The 21,132-nt window shown below is 57.3% G+C and overlaps 1 protein-coding gene across 2 annotated transcripts in view; it reads left to right on the forward strand.

Moving 5' to 3' along the window:
- ZC3H7B (zinc finger CCCH-type containing 7B) overlaps positions 1 to 21,132 on the forward strand; it is a 55,428-nt gene that overhangs the window by 20,485 nt on the left and 13,811 nt on the right. Inside the window, exons 2-14 of one of the 2 annotated variants that reach the window (XM_052640166.1) lie at positions 1,216 to 1,274; positions 5,073 to 5,106; positions 5,242 to 5,439; positions 6,182 to 6,340; positions 9,137 to 9,217; positions 10,337 to 10,393; positions 13,252 to 13,294; positions 13,885 to 14,078; positions 14,361 to 14,682; positions 15,473 to 15,561; positions 16,338 to 16,437; positions 17,898 to 18,059; positions 20,074 to 20,279. In XM_052640166.1, coding sequence (XP_052496126.1) covers positions 1,222 to 1,274; positions 5,073 to 5,106; positions 5,242 to 5,439; positions 6,182 to 6,340; positions 9,137 to 9,217; positions 10,337 to 10,393; positions 13,252 to 13,294; positions 13,885 to 14,078; positions 14,361 to 14,682; positions 15,473 to 15,561; positions 16,338 to 16,437; positions 17,898 to 18,059; positions 20,074 to 20,279 — 1,698 coding nt within the window. In that variant the 5' untranslated portion in view covers positions 1,216 to 1,221. The remainder of the gene's footprint in view (positions 1 to 1,215; positions 1,275 to 5,072; positions 5,107 to 5,241; positions 5,440 to 6,181; positions 6,341 to 9,136; positions 9,218 to 10,336; positions 10,394 to 13,251; positions 13,295 to 13,884; positions 14,079 to 14,360; positions 14,683 to 15,472; positions 15,562 to 16,337; positions 16,438 to 17,897; positions 18,060 to 20,073; positions 20,280 to 21,132) is intronic. The other variant, XM_052640167.1, reaches the window with a different exon arrangement.

Here is a 21,132-nt window from a genome sequence, read left to right on the forward strand (position 1 = left end):
TGCATATCAGCCCTCTGAAGATGTTGTGCGGGGCAGAGATATGAAGCTGGAGGGGTCCTGCAGTCCCCGGCTATCCCATCCCCCAGCCTTGCCTGAATCCTCTCACAGTAATGGTTTGATGGGCAGAGCCTGGAAAGGGCCTGGAAGTGGCTGGGATAAAAAGTACTAGCCAGCCAGGCAGTGAGTGCCCCGGACTCAGTTTCTCCCCTGGGGTAGGCCTAGCCCCCTCGGGGCTGTCACTGGGCGGGATCAGCTGAGCTCCATGGTGGCATGGAGGAGGAGCCCAGCAGGCTGTTTGGATCTGGCCAGGAACTTCCAGCTCCCGGGGGTGAGGGGACCCCTCGCTCTGGGGGTACCAGACCCCTACCTGCTCTGCCTGCACCTCCTTTCTCCTGAAGCACCCCCGCCTTCCGTTTTGACTCTCTTCATCTCTGGAGCAGATCCCTACACAAGTTCAGCGCCATTCATTTGCTATGCTGCCTTGGGCCACCCTTCTTTCCTCGTCCATAACATGGGGAATTCACACCACCTCACTGGAATGGTGTGGGTACCAGGCCACCGCGGCCTGGTGTGGAGGCCAGCCAGCTTATGACGGGGGCTCCCTGAGCTTCAGTGTACTGGTAAAATTGGGACAAAGTGACACTCACCTCGAGACTTCCCTAGTGGTCCGGTGGTTAAGACTCTGTACTTCCAGTGCAGGGGGCATGAGTTCAGTCCCTGGTCAGGGAACTAAGATTCCCATATGCCACATGATACCACACACACACAAAATAGATACCCACCTCCTGGCAGATTCAGTGAGCCTGATACACAGTGTCTGGCCCACGTGTTATGCTACATTGTAGCTATAATCATGGCCATCATGGCATTTTCTGTGTTTCTTCTCTCTAAACTGTGCTTGCTGGTAAAGCAAGACTTTCCCCTTGAACGTGAGGGTGTCCTGTGCAGTTTGGCGGCCCCAGCCATGTGTGAGGAAGGGCGGGTGGCCCCCTGTCTATTGAAAGTTCTGTACAAACTCAGGTGGGGGTGCAGGTGTGGATGGAGAGCTGTGTGCTGGAGGTCTGTGTGGTCCCCGAGATGGGTCACCGCCCTCAGGGACACTGCGACACCCTGTGAGATGGGGTGAGCAGGGAGTGAGGGGACACATGGTGAGGAGGTGGGGGTGGATGGTGACCAGCCCCACTGACTTCCTGATGGACGGCGTTCTCTCTGCAGAGACTGATGGAGAGGCAGAGACGGAAGGCGGACATCGAGAAGGGGCTGCAGTTCATTCAGTGAGTGTGTGTTTGGGGCGGGGGATGGGGCGGTCGGGGGGTGGCGGGGCGCGGTCCTCTGGGACATCCCAGAGCACATCTTCTCTAGGGCTCCCTTTTCTTGCTTATTGAGCTTTTGCTGTTCAGGCTGCCCTGTGTGTTGGGGAGTGAGGAGGTGGGACAGGTTGGGAAGGGGCTGGCGGGGTGGGGGCCAGGGGTGCTCCTAACCCTGAGTCATGATCTCGACACACACACACGCTTCCTGACCCGACCCTGGCCACCCTGTGGTCTTGTCCAGCATATCATTTTACCCTCCCTGTCCACGCATGCTCCTACGCTCCCTGTTAATTCTCTTGCTTGTCTGTGCACATCCCGTAATAAGTCAGTAGTCTTTGCTGAGCACGTCTTTCCATTCCATGCTGGGCCCTTCACATCCGTCGTCTCTCTCATCTTCACAACAGCTCAGTTCAGCAGGTGCTTTTATCTCCATTTTGCAGATGAGAAAGCTGAAGCTCAGAAAGGTTAAGAAACTGGTTTACAGTCACATAGCTACTAAGCGACGGAATTCTAACCTGGGTCTTGTGGACTTCAAAGCCCAAATTTCTTTCCATTATTTGCCCCTGGTACCCATATGCCATGTTGGTTTTTTTCATCTTTCTCTTTACACACAAAATATTTTTATTAACTCTTTTCTCTCCCTTAAATGGACCCTCAGAGGCACGTTTATTGTGACTCTGATGAAGTGTAAGCTCCCAGCCCCTCATTTGTAAGAGTTATTTCCAAAGCCCTGAAAGACTGCATAGAAATTCTTTGTTTCTCATTTTGTGTTCTTTATCTTAAATATGACTCCCTACAAAACTGGAGTTTGCACATATGAACCCTCGTTGTTGTTGTTTAGTAGCTCAGTTGTGTCCAACTCGTTCAACCCCTTGGACTGTTAGCCTGCCAGGTTCCTCTGTCCATGGAATTTTCCAGGCAAGAATACTGGAATGGGTTGCCATTTCCTCTTCCAGAGGGTCTTCCTGACCCAGGGATCAAACACGCATCTCCTGTGTCTTCTGCACTGAAGGCAGATTCTTTACTGCTGAGCCACCGGAAAAGCCCTACAAAGCCTCATATGCTCCCTGATTTTGTGCTCACGCAGACTTGCAAAATGCAACCTGCCTTTTCAGCACAAGCTGTGTCCTTTTCCACACACAGACACACACACACACATGATCTGCTGTGTGTTTATATTCTCACAACACGCTCTCCTTCCTCAACTTGCAAAACGGCCAGTTTTCCTGGCTTCTGCCAGCTCAGAGCTGTGGCCTCACCCTTCTTCACAGGGGGCTCGTCTTCCATCTGGGAGAGAGCGTTGATCTTGGTCAAATGCCCGAGTTTTGCTCAAAGGCCATTCTGGAGAACAAGGCAGGCCTTGGGAATCGTGTTTGTCGTAAGAATTCTATCTTCAAGTAACTGATTTCTGCGTAACTGGACCTCCAAGCCCCAGACTTCAGCCCCCATCCTGGTGCCTCTGCTTCCTGTGGTCTCAGCATCTCCGAAACAGAGAGAATGTCCCTTCCTTCTCCAGATTGTTGCGCTTGGGGTCAATGTTAGCTCTGTGTCCTCCTTCCTCTTCCCAAAGGGGAACTCTGAGGGGGTATAGCAGTGGGACACCCTCCCAGAAACCCACACGTTGGTCTCCTGAGGGGCTACAGGTTATACAGTCAGGCCTGCTCCTTTAGAAATGGCTGCTTCCTCACGTGCTGACCTCATGTGCTTAGCTGGGCACCAAGCACCGTAGGAGCCATGAAGTGATGCGGGCAGGTGGGTGAAGGGCTCGTGTAGAGCCTTAAACACCAGAATAAGGTGACCTTAAGGACACAGTGTGACCTACTGAAGATGAACCTGAGGCTGGAGGAAGAGAGGCTGGAAGTGGAAGATGAGTTAGGAGGAGAGCGGCGGGCGGCCACGGCTGAGCGAGGAGGACCAGGCCCTGGTTTCTGATGGTGGGTGGCAAGTGAGAGGGTGGGTGGCCGGCCCCACTGTCACAGTCAGGGACATCTCCTCCTCCCCACAGGGGATCTCCGGGGTCTCTGCTCACCACTTGTCACTCACCAGCTTAGGCTGCCTTTAAAAAATTTTTTTGACTGCTCCATGACATATGAGATCTTACCTGCCCAACCAGGAATTGAACCCATGACCCCTGCGTTGGAAACAGAGTCTGAGCCACTGGACCACCAGGGAAGTCCCGTGTTAGTCGCTCAGTCATGTCTTACTCTTTGCGACCCCATGGACTGTAGACTGCCAGGCTTCTCTGTCCATGGGATTTTCCAGGCAAGAATACTGGAGTGGGTTGCCATTTCCTTCTCCAGGGGATCTTCCCAACCCAGGGTTCGAACCCACATCTCCTGCATTGGCAGGCGAATTCCTTACCGTCTGAGCCACCAGGGAAGTCCCTAAGCTGTTCTTTTTCGCCCAGGCATTCGCAGTGGCTCCAGGCAGTAGGAGGAGCCCCAGCCCTGCTCTCTGGCCCTGGCTTGGACCTGCTGTGTGACCTTGGGCCTGTCACTGCCCCTCTCTGAATGTCTGATCTCCCCTCTGTAACATGAGAGACCAGAAGACAAACCCCAGCGTCCCTTCCAGTGCTGCCTTGTAGCCTCACAAATGTGCCTTGGGCTCATGCTCTCCTTCTCCTTTCTCCCAGAAGGCCCTTCCCCTCCCTTCCTTTCTTTCACACTTTCTCCTGGGCTCAGCTGTTCTGAGCTGGCATTGTTTTGGCAGCTCACAGACAGGAGAGGGTGCCTAGGGACCCACCTACTTTGCTGAGTCTGGCAGGAAGGGTTAGGTTCTGTGTGCTGGGCATTGGCTGGGGTTGTGTGTGTCTTGTAGGCAGGGACAGAAAAAGTGCAGAGACTCCCAAATGAATGATCCCCGAGGTAGGTTTTGGGTGCTGCCTGCGAATCTGAAGTTGCAAGTTTGGTTTGGGGGGGGGACATGGTTGTTCCCAGCAATTGGTTTCTTAGGCAGAGGATAGCCAGCCAGAGCTCCTTCTCAGCAATGTGCACCTGGAAAGGTCTATACAGTCAAAGCAATGGTTATTCCAGTGGTCATGTATGGATGTGAGAATTGGACCATAAAGAAGGCTGAGCGCCGAAGAACTGATGTTTTTGAATTGTGGTGTTGGAGAAGACTCTTGCGAGTCCCTTGCACTGCAAGGAGGTCAAATCAGTCAATCATAAAGGAAATCAACCCTGAATATTCATTGGAAGGATGGATCCTGAAGCTGAAGCTCCAATACTTTGGCCACCTGATGTGAAGAGCTAACCCATTGGAAAAGACCCCGATCCTGAGAAAGATTGAAGGCAACAGGAGAAGGGGGTGTCAGAGGATGAGATGGTTAGATAGAATCATCGACTCAATGGACATGAATTTGAGCGAATGCTGGGAGATAGTGGAGGACAGAGGAGCCTGGCGTGCTACAGTCCATGCGGTCACCAGAGAGTCGGACATGACTTAGCAACTGAACAACGACAGCAGCACCTGGGAAAGCCTGGCTGCCAGGCCCTGGGGCAGAAGCAGGACCTTCCACCATCCTTTTGTAGGAAAGAGAGGGCCAGCGTGGTGTTGATTTAGGGGAAAAAAAAAAAACAAACTGCTGTCCCCTCATCTCAATCCACAAGGTGATGTCTGAGGTCTGAGCTGGGGGAACCAGCTCCCAGGCGCAGTCTCTAACCTGTGGCTCTGGCTCCTGGGTCTCTGGGAGGCTAAGAACCCTGGGCCCCTGGGAGGCTGAGAACCCTGGGCCCATCCAGACCTTGTGTCCTTTTCCCATAGGTCGACCCTACCCTTAAAGCAAGAAGAATATGAGGTGAGCATCAGGGGCTGGGCTGGGGGAAGGCAACGGGCAGGGTGTCCCTCGTGGGGGACATGGGGCTTGGGTGACGGCTGGAGCTGGGTGCAGAGGACCCCTGAACACCCCCATCCCCACACCCTGCCCCGGCAGGCCTTTCTGCTCAAGCTGGTGCAGAACCTGTTCGCTGAGGGCAATGACCTGTTCCGGGAGAAGGACTACAAGCAAGCACTGGTGCAGTACATGGAGGGGCTGAACGTGGCCGACTACGCCGCCTCCGACCAGGTGGCCCTGCCCCGGGAGCTGCTGTGTAAGCTCCATGTCAACCGGGCCGCCTGCTACTTCACCATGGTGAGCCCCCCCACGCCCCCCGGTCCCACCCCACACCCCTAAGGCTGCTCCGCCCCATGCCCCTCGGCCCCGCCCTCTGCTCCCAGGGCTCTCAACCCCAGCGCACCATCGACTCACCTGGAGAGCTTTTAAAGGACTAATATATAATACAACGTGTTGGCATGATATGGAGCCCAAGCCCTGCCCCAGATGAGTTAAGTTAGGTTCTTGGGACGGCCTGGGCCCTGGCAGGAGTCTGTGGGCCATCAGAGCTGAGGACTGCCTTCCCCTCGTTCCGGCAGCTCCAGCCTTTTCCTCTTCTCTGTCCTCGCTCAGGGCCTCAGTCATTCCCCAGATCCTACGGGGCTCTGCAGTGGGCTCTGCCGAGGGTTAGGGTTAGGGGAGTCAGGGCTGGGTGAACGGGTCTACCAGATGCCTGTTCACGTTGTGTTCTGTGTGCTGAGCCACCTTCCTGATGTTGCCTCCTCTGGAGATGCCTATGTTACTTGCAGTCTTTGATCTGAGTGGCCGGGCTCATGACTGTAGAATTCGAAGGCCTGTCCCCTTCATGTCCTGCCAGTGCTCCCTGGCTGGACAACAAACACCCTTGATTGGGTCTGAACACCGGAGCCATCTCCTGGAGCCCTCGCCCCCACCCCGTCTGTGAGGAAGGGAGAAGGTTGGTCCTCTGTCCTGGTGGAGGCAGGAGGCTGGGGTGGGAGGGTAACAGGCTGACGGGCGGCCCCCTGCTCCTCTCTGGCAGGGCCTGTATGAGAAGGCGCTGGAGGACAGCGAGAAGGCGCTGGGCTTGGACAGCGAGAACATCCGGGCGCTGTTCCGCAAGGCGCGGGCCCTGACCGAGCTGGGGCGCCACAAGGAGGCCTACGCGTGCAGCAGCCGCTGCTCCCTGGCCCTGCCCCACGTGAGTGCCGCCTTGCTCATGGAGGCCAGGCTCCCCGTCCTCTCTCGGCCCAGGCGCCTCACCCCTCTGAGCCTTGCTTTCCTCCGCTGAGATGGAAACCAGGCACTGCTAAACATATACTTGTGTAGTAACTACTTAATATTCAGGGTCTATATTAACTTACTTAACCCTTGAGAGAGTCCTGTGAGATAGACACTCTCATTATCCCCATTTTAAAGATGAGACAGAGGCATGGAGAGGAGGGAACTTACTGAAGATCCCAGTGAGGGGTGGCAGGTCGAGACTTGAGCCCAGTAGTCTGACTCCTTTTATATATGTACATTATATATATATAATTTTGGGGGGCTTCTCTCATGGCTCAGCTGGTAAAGAATGTGCCTGCAACGTTGGAGACCTGGGTTCAATCCCTGGGTTGGGAAGATCCCCTGGAGAAGGGCATGGCTACCCACTCCAATATTCTGGCCCAGAGAATTCCAAGGACTGTAGAGTCTGTGGGGTCGCGAAGAGTTGGACACGGCTGAGCGACTTTCACTTTTGTTTGTGTTTGCCTGCGCTGGGTCTTCGTTGCTGTGTAGGCTTTCTCTAGTTGTGGTGAGTGGGGGCTACCCAAGTTGGGAGCATGGACTCTAGAACACAGACTCAGTAGTCGTGGCTCACGGGCTCAGCTGCCCCAGGGCACATGGGATCTTCCCAAATCAGGGACTGAGCCCACACCTCCTGCATTGGCATTGAGCCACCAGGGAAGCCTGAGCAATCTGACTGTTTAATCTCCACCCCTCTCCGAGAGTCCAGGGTTGCAGTGAGCACCTAATGGGGTGTTGTGTGTGTGGGATCCTGACGTCCAGGGTGTCATTAGGTGGGGAAAGTCAATGGGAAAATCCAGTCAAAGGTCTTGCTTGCCCCAGTTCACGCACAGCTGGGCACATGTCCCCTCCCCATTTATCCATCAACTTAACAAATGTTTACAAAGTGCCCACGGAGTGTCCAGATCTGTGCCTTCCAGGGACCGACAATCTGGAGGGAGACACGTGGAAACAGCCCTGGGGTCTAGGCCTGGCTGCACGGAGCCTGGCCCCTCCTACTCCATGTCTATAAAGTGCCCTTCCCACTTTGTCTCTGGAATTGTGGCTGTGAAAGGGCTTGGAGAAGGCTAAATGCTGCCCAGGAAGGACTAAGAGAGTTCTCACGAGTGGTCAGTATCCTGGAGGGCTCCCAGGAGGAGGCAGGGCTTGAGTGGGGCTGGAAGAAGCAAGAAAGATTTGAGTGGGCAGAGCAGAGACAAGGCTGGAGGCAGGGTGATCAGGAATGTCAGTGCCAGACTGTCTGCATTTGGGTTCTAATCTTGGGCCTGCTATCTACGAGCTCTGTGCCCTTGGACACAGGGCTTGGCCCCTCTGAGTCCTGGTTTGCACCCCCTTTGAAATAGGGGCAATGACATGAAGTGGGGGTGATGGTATACCATGTACCATAGGGCCGTGCTGAGGACTGGATCAGAAAGTCACACAGGGCAGTGGGCACGGTGGCTGGACACAGTAAGAGTCCAGCACACTCACTGTTGTTATACTTTCTGTTTATTGCTTCTCCAATGCCGTTTACTCTACCGTTGAGAAGCTCTCTTATGACCTAGTCCCCGACCTCTACCGAGTTCTTCAGCATCTGCAGCAGGTCCGCATCTGGGTCCTGGGCCTGCCTTCTCATAGGAGGAGAGGGTGGCTCTCACCTCGCTGTACAGGCCAGGGAGCCAGACCTGTGAGGGCTGGTAACTCCCCAGAGGGACGTAGCCACACAAGGACTTCTGCCTTGGAGTCAGAGAATTCCCCTGTTTTCCCGGGCAAACGTTGACCAGGCCCTGCTCTGTGCTGGGCATCAGGACCAGAGGTGACCCAGACCCTGGTCTTCAGGAGTTGTCAGTGAGGTGGGGAGGTGGATGAATGAACAGCGTCCCCAGTGCCCGTCTGAAGCCAGGACTGCAGCCGCCATTTCTCTGTTTACTGACTGGTCTCCCCACTGGACTGGAGCCTCGGGGAGGCCTGGGCCCCGCCTGCCCTGTGACTGCAGTGTCCCTGGCCTCCAGCTTGTGCCTGGGACACAGATGGTGGTACAGACTTGGAGGGTGGAAGAGGTGCTGGGTGCCATTACTGAGCACAGCCGTGGGCCGGGTGCCTTCTAGACCTCACCAGGCCTCGTTCCTTGGCGCCTGTGCTCCATCTGCTCGTCCTCACCTGCAGAGAGCTCCAAGACGTTACTTGATAAAAGATGCCCATTGTAGAACGAGCAACAGGTATAATATGATCTCACTTATGTACAAAAAGAAAGAGAAAATCCCCACAAAGCAAAACTAAACATCCTTTGTCATCCACGTGCGTGTGAGTCCCTAGCTGAGATCTGTAGGGACACACAGCACCCTTGTTGGCTAAGCTCCCCCTTTGCGGGTGGGAGTCTAGGGTGAGGGTCCAGGGGAGTCCTTGCTCCCTGTCTGACATTTCTGCCTTCTGCAGTGACTGTTACTTGAATTGTGGAAACAAAAAGATAATATTGAAATGAAACCACAAACGTATTCCTTTCTACTTCCCATAATAAAGGGAACAGGAGAAGCACGGGTTCCTGGCCCCAGCCCTCCACGCACCAGCCGTGTGACCTGGGCAGCTAGTGTCCCCTCCCAGGATCCCGCTTCCGTATCCATGACTTGGAGTAATGGGGACCCTGTCCCCCCTTGCTGGGCTGCACAAGCATTTGGAGCGCAGCTTCGTAGTCGGAGCAAACTAACCCACCTTACCCTGTGTCTTGCCTTCTCAGGATGAAAGTGTAACTCAGCTTGGTCAGGAGCTGGCTCAGAAGCTTGGGCTTCGAGTTCGGAAGGCATATAAGAGGCCCCAGGTAGGTGGGCCCTGGGAGCTGGGGCTTGGGTGGGGCTGGGGGTGGGGAGACGTGTAGAGGGGGGCCAGGCGCCTTTGAGAGACATAGGTGAGGGGGGCCAGGGCCTGGCCAGGACAGAGGGGGTGACAGCAGGTAATCTTCCCTGTCTGTTGGCTGAAAGCCCTGGAATGACTTTCAGAGCCTCTCGGAAGAAGAAAGAACAGCCAGAGCTCCCAGCTCACCTTAGACAGCAGCTGTTAAAGCCTGCTCAGTCCCCTGTCCTGGCCAACCTTAACATCCCAGAGATGGCCTCAGTTGACACTGGCGTCCTTAAGCCTCCTGTTCTCAAATAACCCCTGTGTGGTGCATGTTTGAATTGGTACCTGTTTGGCTCATTCACATCCACATGTATTCATTTGGCTCCGACTTTGGGCCAGGAAGCCACATGCAGGAGAGGGTATGGCTCTAGTCTCTGGACTGTGACCTGCTCTGTGACCTGGAGCAAGGTAGTTCCTCTCTCTCCCCCTTCTTTTCCACATCTGGGATGTGGGGATAATCGTGTCCCCTCTCAGAGGGCCCAGTGAATTGCTGAAGCTGAAGTTCCAGTACTTCGGCCACCTGATGTGAAGTGCCAACTCCTTGGGAAAGACCCTGATGCTGGGAAAGATTGGGGGCAGGAGGAGAAGAGGGCAACAGAGGATGAGATGGTTGGATGGCATCACCAACTCAGTGGACTCAAGTTTGAGCAAACTCCAGGAGACAGTGAAGGACAGGGAAGCCTGGTGTGCCGCAGTCCATGGGGTCACAAAGAGTCGGACACACTTAGCAAGTAAACAGCAACAATAGAGGGCTCGAGGGAGGATCACAGGGAGAGAGTGTCTGAGACTGCCAGGTGCACACAGGAAGTGTGTACCTAGAAGTCCTCTGCCCTGGTCGTGGTTGTAGGAAGGAAACACCCAAATGGAACTCAGAGAGACAGGGCGGGTGACTCCCTGCAAGCCTAGGGGCAGGAAGCTTGGGGGGCACCGCAGACTCCCCCCCCCGCCTAGTTGGGGCTCTCTTGCAGCCCCAGCTGGTGGGAGCAGCTGAGCACCTTTGCAGAATCGCCATCTCTTTCTGTCTCTCTCCAATCTCTGGCAGGAATTGGAAACCTTTTCTCTGCTCAGTAACGGCACTGCGGCTGGTGTGGCAGATCAGGTAGGATGCGGCAGGACCCCGAGCCAGTCCCCACAGTCTGTACCACCACCCTGCACCCCACCCCCTGCCCGGGACCAGCCTATCTTGGTTCATCCATCCTGAGAGCTTTGGGTTTGTTCTTGGATATAAACAACCTCAAGCAGCAGAGCCAGGGGCAGCACACTGAAGGGCTGGGCTCAATCTGTCCCCATTCTCACCACTGCAGCCAGTCCCCTGCCTGGAGAAGAGGGGTGATGACAGCTTGGGCCTGCACCAGGCTCTTGAGGGCAGCCCTGGGACCCAGAGCACCGCCCCCCTCCCAGGAGGGGCCTCCTGGGACCACAGGGGCAGAGTCAGGGTATGGAGCGTGGCTGCCATGCTGGGAGTGGTCCCTACACATTAGAGTCAGGGTTAGGTCACTGCAGGGGGACCGTTGGGGGTACCCTCACTCGTGGACCCTGAGAAAGAAGCCAATGGCAACAGGAAGAGTGGGAGTAGGACTGAGAAAGAAAGGCAGTTGAGATCGGACCCCCAGGCCTTGTCTAGGGGGCATGGTAGGGCCCTGCACATGTCAGACCCCCACCACCCACCACACAGAAACTGCTCAGGAGGACTTGGGGAGGGGGACGGGCTGTAGGAGCTGACCGTGGCTGGTGTCCCGCCTCCTTGTTGTACACAGGGGGAAACTGAGCTCAAGAGTGACAAGGGGACTTGGCCAGCGTCACACAGTAGGGCAGCTCATTCACTCGTTCACTCCACAGACTCCCAGGGACCCCTTCTTGGCTCTGGACTGCCGCTGGGCCAGAGCTGAGACAGGCGTGTCCTTGCCCTTGGAGGCCTGCCAGGCTGCAAGGGAGGCACATGCGGGCCTGCCTGTGTCGCGTTCAGGATGGTTTGCAACCAGAATTGCCAGGCCTGCCGCATACTGGGTCCTCAAAAAAAAACTAAATTAAGGGAAGGTCTTAGTCTGTTCTGGCCACTGTAACTGAATGCGAGGAATTTCCTGGTGGTCCGCTGGCTAGGACTTGGCACTCATTACTGGGGCCCCAGGTTCCATCCCTGGTCAGGGAACTAAGATCTTGGCCACGTGGTATGGCCCAAAAAAAAACCAAACAGTCATGTACTGGGTGACTTACGAATAAGAAATTTATTCCTCATAGTTCTGCAGACTGGAGGGTCTCCTGCTGTCACTGGTGGCATGACCTAAAGGAAATGACGTCATGTCCTGGCCTTAGGTTCCCTCTGTAAAATGGAGATGACACTGGCGCCCGGGTCCCTGGGTGGGTGTGTGGCTGGCATAAGGGAGTGCAGTGCCCGAGGCAGGGCTGGGCCTTTCAGGTCTTTCCAGGGCAGTGCTGGGGAGCCCCTGCAGGTCCTTGGGGCCCATGAGGGGGTGTGTCTGCTCATTACAGCGGGCAGAGTGGCACTGGGCAGGCACAGCGGCTGCTGAGAAGACATCTGTTGAATGACTGAATGATCATGGCCAAAGGGCCACAGCACATATGGGTGGGATGCTCAGCTCCACAAGGGCCAACCCTCAGGGTCCACTGAGTCTGTAGCCAGGGGTGCCGTGCATGGCAGTGGGCATGCTGCCAAGAGAGCCACCCATCCCTGCAACCTTATGGATCCCCCACTACATGTTGGTCACAGAGACGGGAGTCTTTAAGAAGCCCAGGCAGAGAGGACTCCACAGTGGAGAGGACCGGCTCAGACCCTGCCTCCCTGTGCTAGCATGGTGCCATGTGTGCGTACACACGTGCACACGTGCGCACACACCCCCACATCCACCACACACTCCCACACCCACACACCACCCCCTACACAGAGTGGCCTGCGGACACACGTGGGACGGAAGGACTGGAGGGGCCCAGCCGGATCCCCTGACCTTCCAGAGGTCTCACTCAGATGCTGCATGTGAGCCTGGCCGCTGGGCTCCCAACCAGATTCTCCAGTGTGGAGGTGCCAGCCAGGCAGTCATTCCCTGCGAGCCCACATGGCGCTCCCCATGGTCTGGAGACAGCGAGGCCCCTGGGCACTCTTGGCAGCGTGAGGAGCCAGATGCAAGGAGGGCTGTGAGATCCAGGACCAGACAGAGCCTGAGGCAGCCTTGGCCTCCTGCTCACCTTGGACTTCACTGAGCAGCCAGGCTGCGGGCAGGTGCTGAGGAGGGAGCTGCTCACTTGAGGGCCTGGAGGCAGGTGGGGAAAGGCAGGCCACAGCCCAGTGCTGGACACAAGCCAGGCGAGTCCACTTGGGCCAGGCGTGGAGGCCGGTGGACGAGAACGCCAGCTTCCCTAGGCCAACCTCCTGGTGGCCTGGATTTAAAAGTTGATGTTTCACATTCGACTGACACACGTAGCACTCCCTGTGTGTCGGGCACTGTTCTAAGCTCTGTACAAATGTCAAGTGATCTCATCCTTTTAACAGCCGGGGAGGAGGGTGACTGTGCTGTCCTCATTTTACAGATGAGGAAGGGGGCCCAGAGAGGATGGGGGACTTGGCCAGGCCCACAGGGCAGGCTTGGGCCCAGCTTTTCCTCCAGCGGGAGGTGGCAGGGGAGTCCCACCTGGGCCAGTTGGGCCTGGGGCTATAACTGGGCGAGGGGACACTGGTCAATCAGGAGACTGGTGTTTTAGGCTTTGATCTGTGACCTGTCCACGCCTGGCATGTATCTGTAGGGCTCAGTAAAACACCCCCTTGTGACAGGCAAGGAACCAGCTCAGAGGTTGCATCCCCTCCCTCCGAGGACACTCTGGTGAGAGGCAGACACAAGGCCCCTGCCCAGCCGGCCTGGTGGTTAACACAGCAGGTCACTCAGGGAGGGGGCCCTCCTAGCCTGTGTCTGTCTGTCTGACCCGCCCTGTCCCCCTTCTTTACAGGGAACTTCCAATGGATTGGGGTCCATAGATGACATCGAAACAGGTAGTGTCCCTGACTCCAGATGATGGGGTGGATTTGCGCCCTGGGGAGAACTCAGCCCCTCCCCCACCATGACCCCAGGAGGTCAGCTGGGTCAAGCCCCTGCAGATCCCTGGCCCTGCAGACAGGGCTCCTGGGGGCTCCCTGCCCTGGGGACTGCCTGAAGCATGAAAGAAAAGAGTGGTGCAGGAAAACAGACTCCCCTGCAGGGCGAGTCTCCAGCCTGGGAGGTACGGGGCCACCTCCATGGGACCCAGCTGGGGGTCCACCTCTCTTGAAGTCCTCCTCTCCTTTTATCTACCTCACTGGCTTCCAGGAGGGGTCACAGTTACAAAGTGTCCTTGAGAGGGGGTGTTGCGTACCCCAGAGATGGGCACTGACCTGGCCCGTCTGGGAGATGCCGCAGGACTGAAGGCCCCTCCATCGGCTGAACCTCCCCGTGGGGTCAGGCCACAGGGAAGGCAGGGCTCCAGGCTCCGGGGAGGCAGGGGAGGAGGGCAGGCGGTGGCTGAGGAGCCCAGGGCCCCGGGCCAGCTCCTGCATTCCCACCAGATGAGACCCCCTGCAGCTACTGAGTCCACCCCCATCCACAGACTGCTACGTGGACCTGCGAGGCTCCCCAGCCCCCCTCCCCTCCACCCCCACGATGCCCCTCTTCCCTCACGTTCTGGACCTGCTGGCCCCCCTGGACAGCAGCAGCAGGGCCCTCCCCGGCACTGAGAGCCTGGACGACTTCTCCGACGGGGACGTCTTCGGTCCGGAGCTGGATACCCTCCTGGACTCACTGGTGAGTGGGGCTGTCCCTTCCTGTTCCCGGAACCCCTCTCCCCCCTCCCCACTGGGACCCCATCACATCCTCATATCCCAGGTGAGGTGGAGGGAAGGCCCCGCATTCGTGTCGCAGTGGGAAGACTGAGGCCTAGGGGAAGGCGGCTTGCGCTGGATGAAACACGAAAAGTACAGAACATGCATCCAGGAGGGACTGAAGGTCCACCCTGCAGAACAGGCCTGGGCACTCACATCTCACTGGTGTTCTCCTCCAACCCCTCCCTCTGTTCCCATCTCGCAGTCCCTGGTGCAGGGTGGCCTGCCTGGCGGCGGTGTGCCCAGCGAGCTGCCCCAGCTGATCCCCGTGTTCCCCGGTGGGACCCCGCTGCTGCCCCCTGTGGTGGGGGGCTCCATCCCCGTGTCCAGCCCGCTGCCCCCTGCCTCCTTCGGCCTCGTCGTGGACCCCTCCAAGAAGCTGGCGGCCTCCATGCTGGATGCCCTGGAGCCCCCGGGCTCAGGGCTAGACTCCCTGGACCTGCTGCCATATTCGGAGACCCGATTGGACGCCCTTGACAGCTTCGGGTCATCCCGTGGTTCCCTGGACAAGCCCAGCTCCTACCTGGGTGAGGCCTTCTGCCACCACCTGAAAGTTGGCAAAATGCCATCTGTCTCTAGTCTCTGGAGAGCGCAGCTGGGATGACAACTCTTTCCTGGTCTGGGGCCCCGGGCTTTGCGTCTCCTGTGATGCCCACCACAGTGTGGGCCGAGCCCTCAGGGACTGGGTGACTTGCTTAAGATCAAGAGCAGGGCTGGGATATAGTCTGGTGCTCTCTGCCCAGCCTCCCAGGACCCTGGGATTGCCAGACTGGTGGGAGGATGATCCTGGGGCTGGGGGCAGGATGCAAGGCCATGGGCTCCTCCAGCACCACTCTGACCTGGGACCCTGCAAGGAAGCAGACCTTCCTGGGCCTCTGTGGGACCAGTTTTCCGACAGACCTAGCCTAGAGTGCTCGCTGTTGATGGGAATTCCCGGGGGGCACAGGTGGGCTTCACGGAGACTTCCTGGAGGAGGTGACAGCTAGCAGGATCGCCTGCCAGCCGACGGAGCGATGCTACACAGGCCTGGTGTTGGAGGGTCTGGTGGATGAGCAGAGGCATTCCCCACAGGGTGGGTGGGCTGGGGGGCCTTGAAGGCCTGAGGCTGGTCTCGGAGGACCGGGAGCCAAGCTGAGGACCTCAGGCTTTCTCCCAGGGGCTGTCAGGGCATAGAAGGTGTAAGCGTGGGGTGGACGTGCCCGAGCTGGGAGGCTTCTCTGTCCCCGGGCGATGGCCCACATAGGAGAGCATGTGTGGCCTGGATGGCTTCTCCAAGTTGGAAATACAGAAACACCGAGGGCCCCTTACACCCTTCAGGGCAGGTGACCCCTCTGTCTTCTCGCCCAGAGGACGCCAACTCACAGGACCATCGTCCCCCGAGCGGTACTCAGAAACCAGCCCCCTCGGTGAGTGACTTGGCGAGGATGGATGCCCAGGTACCTCGTGCTCTCCAGGGGGTGGAGGCAAGGCGCTGTGGGCTCCAGAGTGGGGGTGAGCCCTCAGCTTGGGATGAGGTCCAGCATCCCTCAAGAGCAGGCGGGCCAGAGACGGTCTCTTCCCGGCCCTTCCAGACCCTTCCTGGCCTGGTGGCGTGCTGGAGCAAGCAGAGGGCTTGGCCCTCGCTTTTCTGACCAGAGAGGACACTGAGGCTCAGAGGGCTGAGTGATCTCTCCAGGGTCATTAACATCCCTGATCTCAGGATTCAGCCAGGTTTGAGTTGAGGAGAGCATCTGTCCAGGACTCAAGTGACCTAGACTCTGGCCTCAGCCAAGACAGTAGCTGTGTGGCCCTGGGAAAGCCACCAAACCTCTCTGAGTTTTGCCTCCTTCCCATCTAATGAGGTCGTGGGGGCTTGGGAGAGAGGATGGGTTGGGCGGTGGGGGCGGGCTGTGCTTAGGGCCCAGTCAGGGCCACTCCTGTTTCACTCCTTTTACATTAGACTTTGACTCAAGGAACGGTTCTCAGGCACCGAACCTCGACTAGGCTGAAGTAGCCCTGTTGGATTCTTGGATCATGTTACAAGAACCTCCCTGTCTGGGAGGCTGGGGGAAGAAGGAGGGTCCGGGCTGCGGTTCGGCTCTTGGGTGGGATTGGGGGGGAGTGTCACACTTCTGGTGCCCAGGCTGGCCCTGGTGGCTCCAGCCACTGTCCAGCACCTAAAGCCAGCCTCCTCCTGTTACAGCCAGAGCCTTCCATGCCCAACACCGCCTTGCTCATCAAGAACCCCTTGGCTGCCACCCACGAGTTTAAGCAGGCCTGTCAGCTCTGCTACCCCAAAACAGGTAAGGCCACACCTCCGTGCTCCACCCCTCTGCCCAGAGATGGCAGGGGTCTCAAGAGCATAGCATCCCAGAATGACAGAAGCCCAGTGCACCCGTCAGAGATAAGTCTGGGAAGACAGAAGCCCTGCTGCCTATTTAGAGCAGCTGGGGATGTCGGGGTAGCAGGGACTTTCAAAACTGCCAGAAAGGCTGGAGGAGTGGAAGCCAGCAGACACCATCGGGCTTGTAGGCTACTTCTCCACAAGCTGAGGCCCAGAAGTGGGGTACGCTGCTCACACAGAGCTCAGGGGGCTGCTGGCCAGTATCACGGCTATCCCACAGCCCAGAGGCTGGTTCCTGGCTGTGGAAGGCAGGGTCTAGCTAGCTGCCACAAACATATCTGCTGAGAAAGTGCAGCCTGCATCTCTGTCCACAGTCACCTCTCCATCCACCTCTCCCACTGGGTGAATTCAAACCTTGCCCAGAGTCCAGTGGACAGAGGAGCCTGAGAAAGGTTATTTCCTGGGCTCCCCACCCCCAAACCCAAAGGAGACTGTAGGAGCAATTCTGGCTAGGTGCCCGGTGTTGGTAAACAATTTTCAACACACCTAGAATTTCAGATATCTAGACTCACATCATTTCATCTGCCAGAATTCCACAGTCCTGATGTTTCAGAATAATATTCTCTGGGTATCTCAGGGTTACAAATCTTCCCAGTCTGGAATTCTCCATCTCAGAGGGGCTGGAGTTGACAGGACCTCAGAGGTCATCTATTGCTGTCGTCCACCCCCTCCCCGTCACATGCATGTCACACCTGCCAGAGTCGTCCTACGAAGCCCATGGCCCTGCAGGGCCAGGGGGCAGAACGCCGTCTAGCTGGGTGTCGGTGCCCATGAGGAGGTCTTTTTCCTTGTACGGAGCACATCCGCTCCCTGATCCGCAGCCCCCTGCTAGGGAAGCAGAGCTTTTGCCCACCAGGTGCTGGCCAGCCGCGTCGCGTGGGTCCCCGCGAGGGACCTTGGTCCTCCTGGTCTCTTTGGGGAGACTCACCCCACTCCATTGTTGGAGGAGAAGAGTCCCTTGGTCAGAAGACTGGGGAGGACCAGGGGAAAGAAGAAAAGGAGCATGGAAGGGAGGCTAAGGAAAGCTGGCCGCGCCTCCCTGGGCAGGAAAAGGAGGAGACAGAGCCTGCTCTCTGCCAGGCTGTCTTCACCATTTGTTCCAAGGAGACGCTGACATGGTCAGGCTCTCTGACTGCAGAGTCAGGGCGGTGGTGGAAAGGGGGTGGGTGCTGAGAAGGGGCTCCCCGGAAGGAATTTCCGGCCAGCCCCGACACCCTGTCCGCAGGGAGCACAGGCAAGGAACTGGTGGGAGGCCCGGAGGAAGGAGGTGGGTTTCTAGGTGGCAGGGGTGTGGCCAGTCCCCGTCCCCCTTCAGTTCTGCCTCGGGAACCACAGTCCCGGACCTCCCTTCCCCCACAGGCCCCAGGGCGGGCGACTACACCTACCGCGAGGGCCTCGAGCACAAATGCAAGAGGGACACGCTGCTCGGCCGGCTCCGGAGCTCCGAGGACCAGACGTGGAAGCGGATCCGGCCGCGGCCCACCAAGACCAGCTTCGTGGGCTCCTACTACCTGTGCAAAGGTGGGTGGGCTGCCGCAGGGGCGGGCGGCACGGCCAAGGGCCCAGCTGCCCACAGCCAGCCAGGGCTCTGCACCTCACCGCAGGCAGACAGGCAGGCAGACAGGGGTGGTCTGGAGAGGATGGAGTCCATGTAAGAACAAGCAGCTCCGGCCCTGACCAGCTCTGCAGACCGACGAGAGCCTCCGGGTGTTACACTCGAGCTGGGGCCTCAGCAGCTCCTGGGTGGGAGGGTCAGACAGTTCTGATACGCTGCTGGGCCCCAGAGGGCTATATGGGAAGGATGTGGAGAGAATCTATGTAAAGCACTGGAGACTGGACCGTAGTAAGGGCTTGACAGACACTAGCTTTTAAAAATTCGCGTGTTGTCATCATCCTCCCTTCTGGCTCATGTTGGGTTGACATGTCGTGGATATTCGGCAGGTACCTCATTTGCTTTCTTCTTCTTCCCAGCCAAGCGTCTGGGTGCCGTCTGGGTGCAAGACCTGAACAGTCTTGATAGTGTTCAGAGCTTTAGAGTGTCACCCTTTTGTTCCCACTGTCACACGTCCTCATGACAACTCTGAGTGAGGAAACTGAGGCTTTGGGAGCCCGCCCCAGGCTCCGCCTTTGTCTCCCAACCCAGCCCGTGGCAGTAGCCCACCCAGGCTTTCTGAATCAGCTCGTTGTCTTCCCGGCTGGCTCTTTTAAAAGCTAGCTTTATTTTTTAAATATTTGCTTGCTTAGCTTTGGCTGTGTTGGGTCTCGGTTGCGGGATCTTCCTTTGCAGCATGTGGGCTTTCCTCTCGAGTTGTAGCACATGGTTCAGTTGCTCCACCACGTGTGGGATCTCAAGTTCTCTGACCAGGGATTGAACCTGTGCCTCCTGCATTGAAAGGTGGATTCTTAACCACTGGGCCACCAGGGACGTCCCTCAGCTGGGTCTTAAGGGCTGGTCATTTCTGAGCTTGAAGGTCTCCTCTGGTCACGCCCCAGCCAGTGTGGATGAAGTCCCGATTCCACAAGGCCTACGAGTACCCCATCGGCCCTGAGCAGTCGCCACATACCCTGAACACTGACTCTTGCACACGTTGTGCCCTGGGAACCTGGTCTTCCTCTGCTCCTCCTTCAAGCAGTGCCCAGATCTTGGGAGCCCCCCCAGGGCTCCCCGATAAATGCAGAGTTGGTCACAGTGCAGAGCCCACTGACTGTGGGGTCTCTTGGCCACCAGCCTGCTCATCCCTGTGTGCCGGCAAGCCTGGCCAAGGGCCAGGGGCGACTTAGAGTGTGAGGGAGGGGGATGAAGAAAGAAAAGTTCCCACTGCCAGGAAATGGCTGGTCTCCAGGTTATAAACCTGCTGCCTTCCCAGCTCCCTGGCCCCCAAGAGTTTTATTATTATTTTATTTACTATCATTACTTTTTATTTTATATTTTATTTCACTTAATTCCTGTAACAACCATGTTCTCGTTTCACGGACAGCTGAGGCTCAGGAATAACGGAATCCCCAGCCCATGTCTGCCAGACCCCAAGGCCCATGCTTTCCGTCACCAGTGGTATTTTCCTAGTGACTAATAGTAATAATAGTAAAACCTCCCATGTTTATTTAGAGGCTTATATATGTTTGGGCTTCCCTGGTGGCTCAGATGGTAAAGAATCTGCACACAATTCGAGAGACCCCAATCCCTGGGGTGGGAAGATCCCTTGGAGGAAGGGCATGGTAACCCACTCCAGTGTTCTTGCCTGGAGAATTCCAAGGACAGAGGAGCCTGGTGGGCTACAGTCCATGGGGTTGCAAAGAGTAGGACAGAGCTGAGCGATTAACACTTTCACTTTCTGTATGTCTACAAAGCCCATTTGTGCCTGCCATCTTGCCTGGTCCATACACAGCAGCTCTGTGCAGGGGAGGAGTGGGGATGACCGCATAATCCCCCAAGCCCCACTGGGTGGCTGCCTGTCCGTCCAGCCGCAGTAGTGGCTGCGAGGGTGCTGCGGTGCCGTCCGCCTGGCGGAACGTGTGTCCTGTTGCCTCTTTGCAGACATGATTAACAAGCAGGACTGTAAGTACGGGGATAACTGCACCTTCGCCTACCATCAGGAGGAGATCGATGTGTGGACGGAGGAGCGGAAGGGCACCCTTAACCGCGACCTGCTCTTCGACCCGCTGGGGGGCGTCAAGCGCGGCAGCCTCACCATCGCCAAGCTCCTCAAGGAGCACCAGGGCATCTTCACTTTCCTCTGTGAGGTACCAGCCCCTCCCCAGTCCATGCACAGACCGGGGTGGGCTCCACGGTGGGCGATGAGCCCGGGGACCCGAGGGTTTTGGAGGCCTGCCCTTACAATGAATATGTTCCTGGGACTATCAGAAAGTTAGGCCCATAGGACCCTATGGCACTAGAGCCCGGATCCTATCCAGTCTCCTCATTTTGTGAAGGTGGGAACTGAGGCCACAAAGAGAAGGAACCACACCTGGCTCTTGACTTCCGGCTACCAGAGGCCAGACTCAGGTGCCCTAGGAACTCATGCTAAGCCCCCTGCGCTTCCTCATTCAACTATGCTGGCTTCAATGCCCATGGCGCCTTCCAGCCCACTTCCCTGCCCATGTCCAGGTCAGGCCCTCTCCCCGGGGTGCCCTCCCCATGTTTCTGCGTCTTGGACCCTCTGAGTCTCAAGGGTGATGCCAGCAGCCCCACCAAGCTGTTCATTTCCTCCCCAGAGCTGTCACAGGAGACCCTGCTGGCCCCTGCCTCCCTACCAGGCATCACGTGATGCGGGCAGGGACAGGCTCCATCTATGGGAAGTGAGGGCGCTGGGTCTGGGTTGCCAGCAGGGTTTGGTGCTGCTCGGCAAGCCCCCATCCCTCACACAACCAAGCCTTTCCTCTGACTCTTAGAGCAGGTGGGCCTCCCGCTCCCTTCAGGGGACCACAGTCTGCAGCCTAGTGGTTGCGTAGACTTCACAAAGCACCTGCAGTTCCGTTAGATCCTTCTTCGGTTTCACAGTGAATCCATGGGACAGAGCAGGTGTGGTTTTCCCCTGGGTTACAGCTGAGGAAAGGAAGGCTCAGAGATAAGGAGTAACTCCTGCCCCAGCCATTT

The sequence above is a fragment of the Budorcas taxicolor genome, chromosome 5 (assembly GCF_023091745.1).
Source record: "Budorcas taxicolor isolate Tak-1 chromosome 5, Takin1.1, whole genome shotgun sequence".
Classification (NCBI taxonomy): Eukaryota; Metazoa; Chordata; class Mammalia; order Artiodactyla; family Bovidae; genus Budorcas; species Budorcas taxicolor.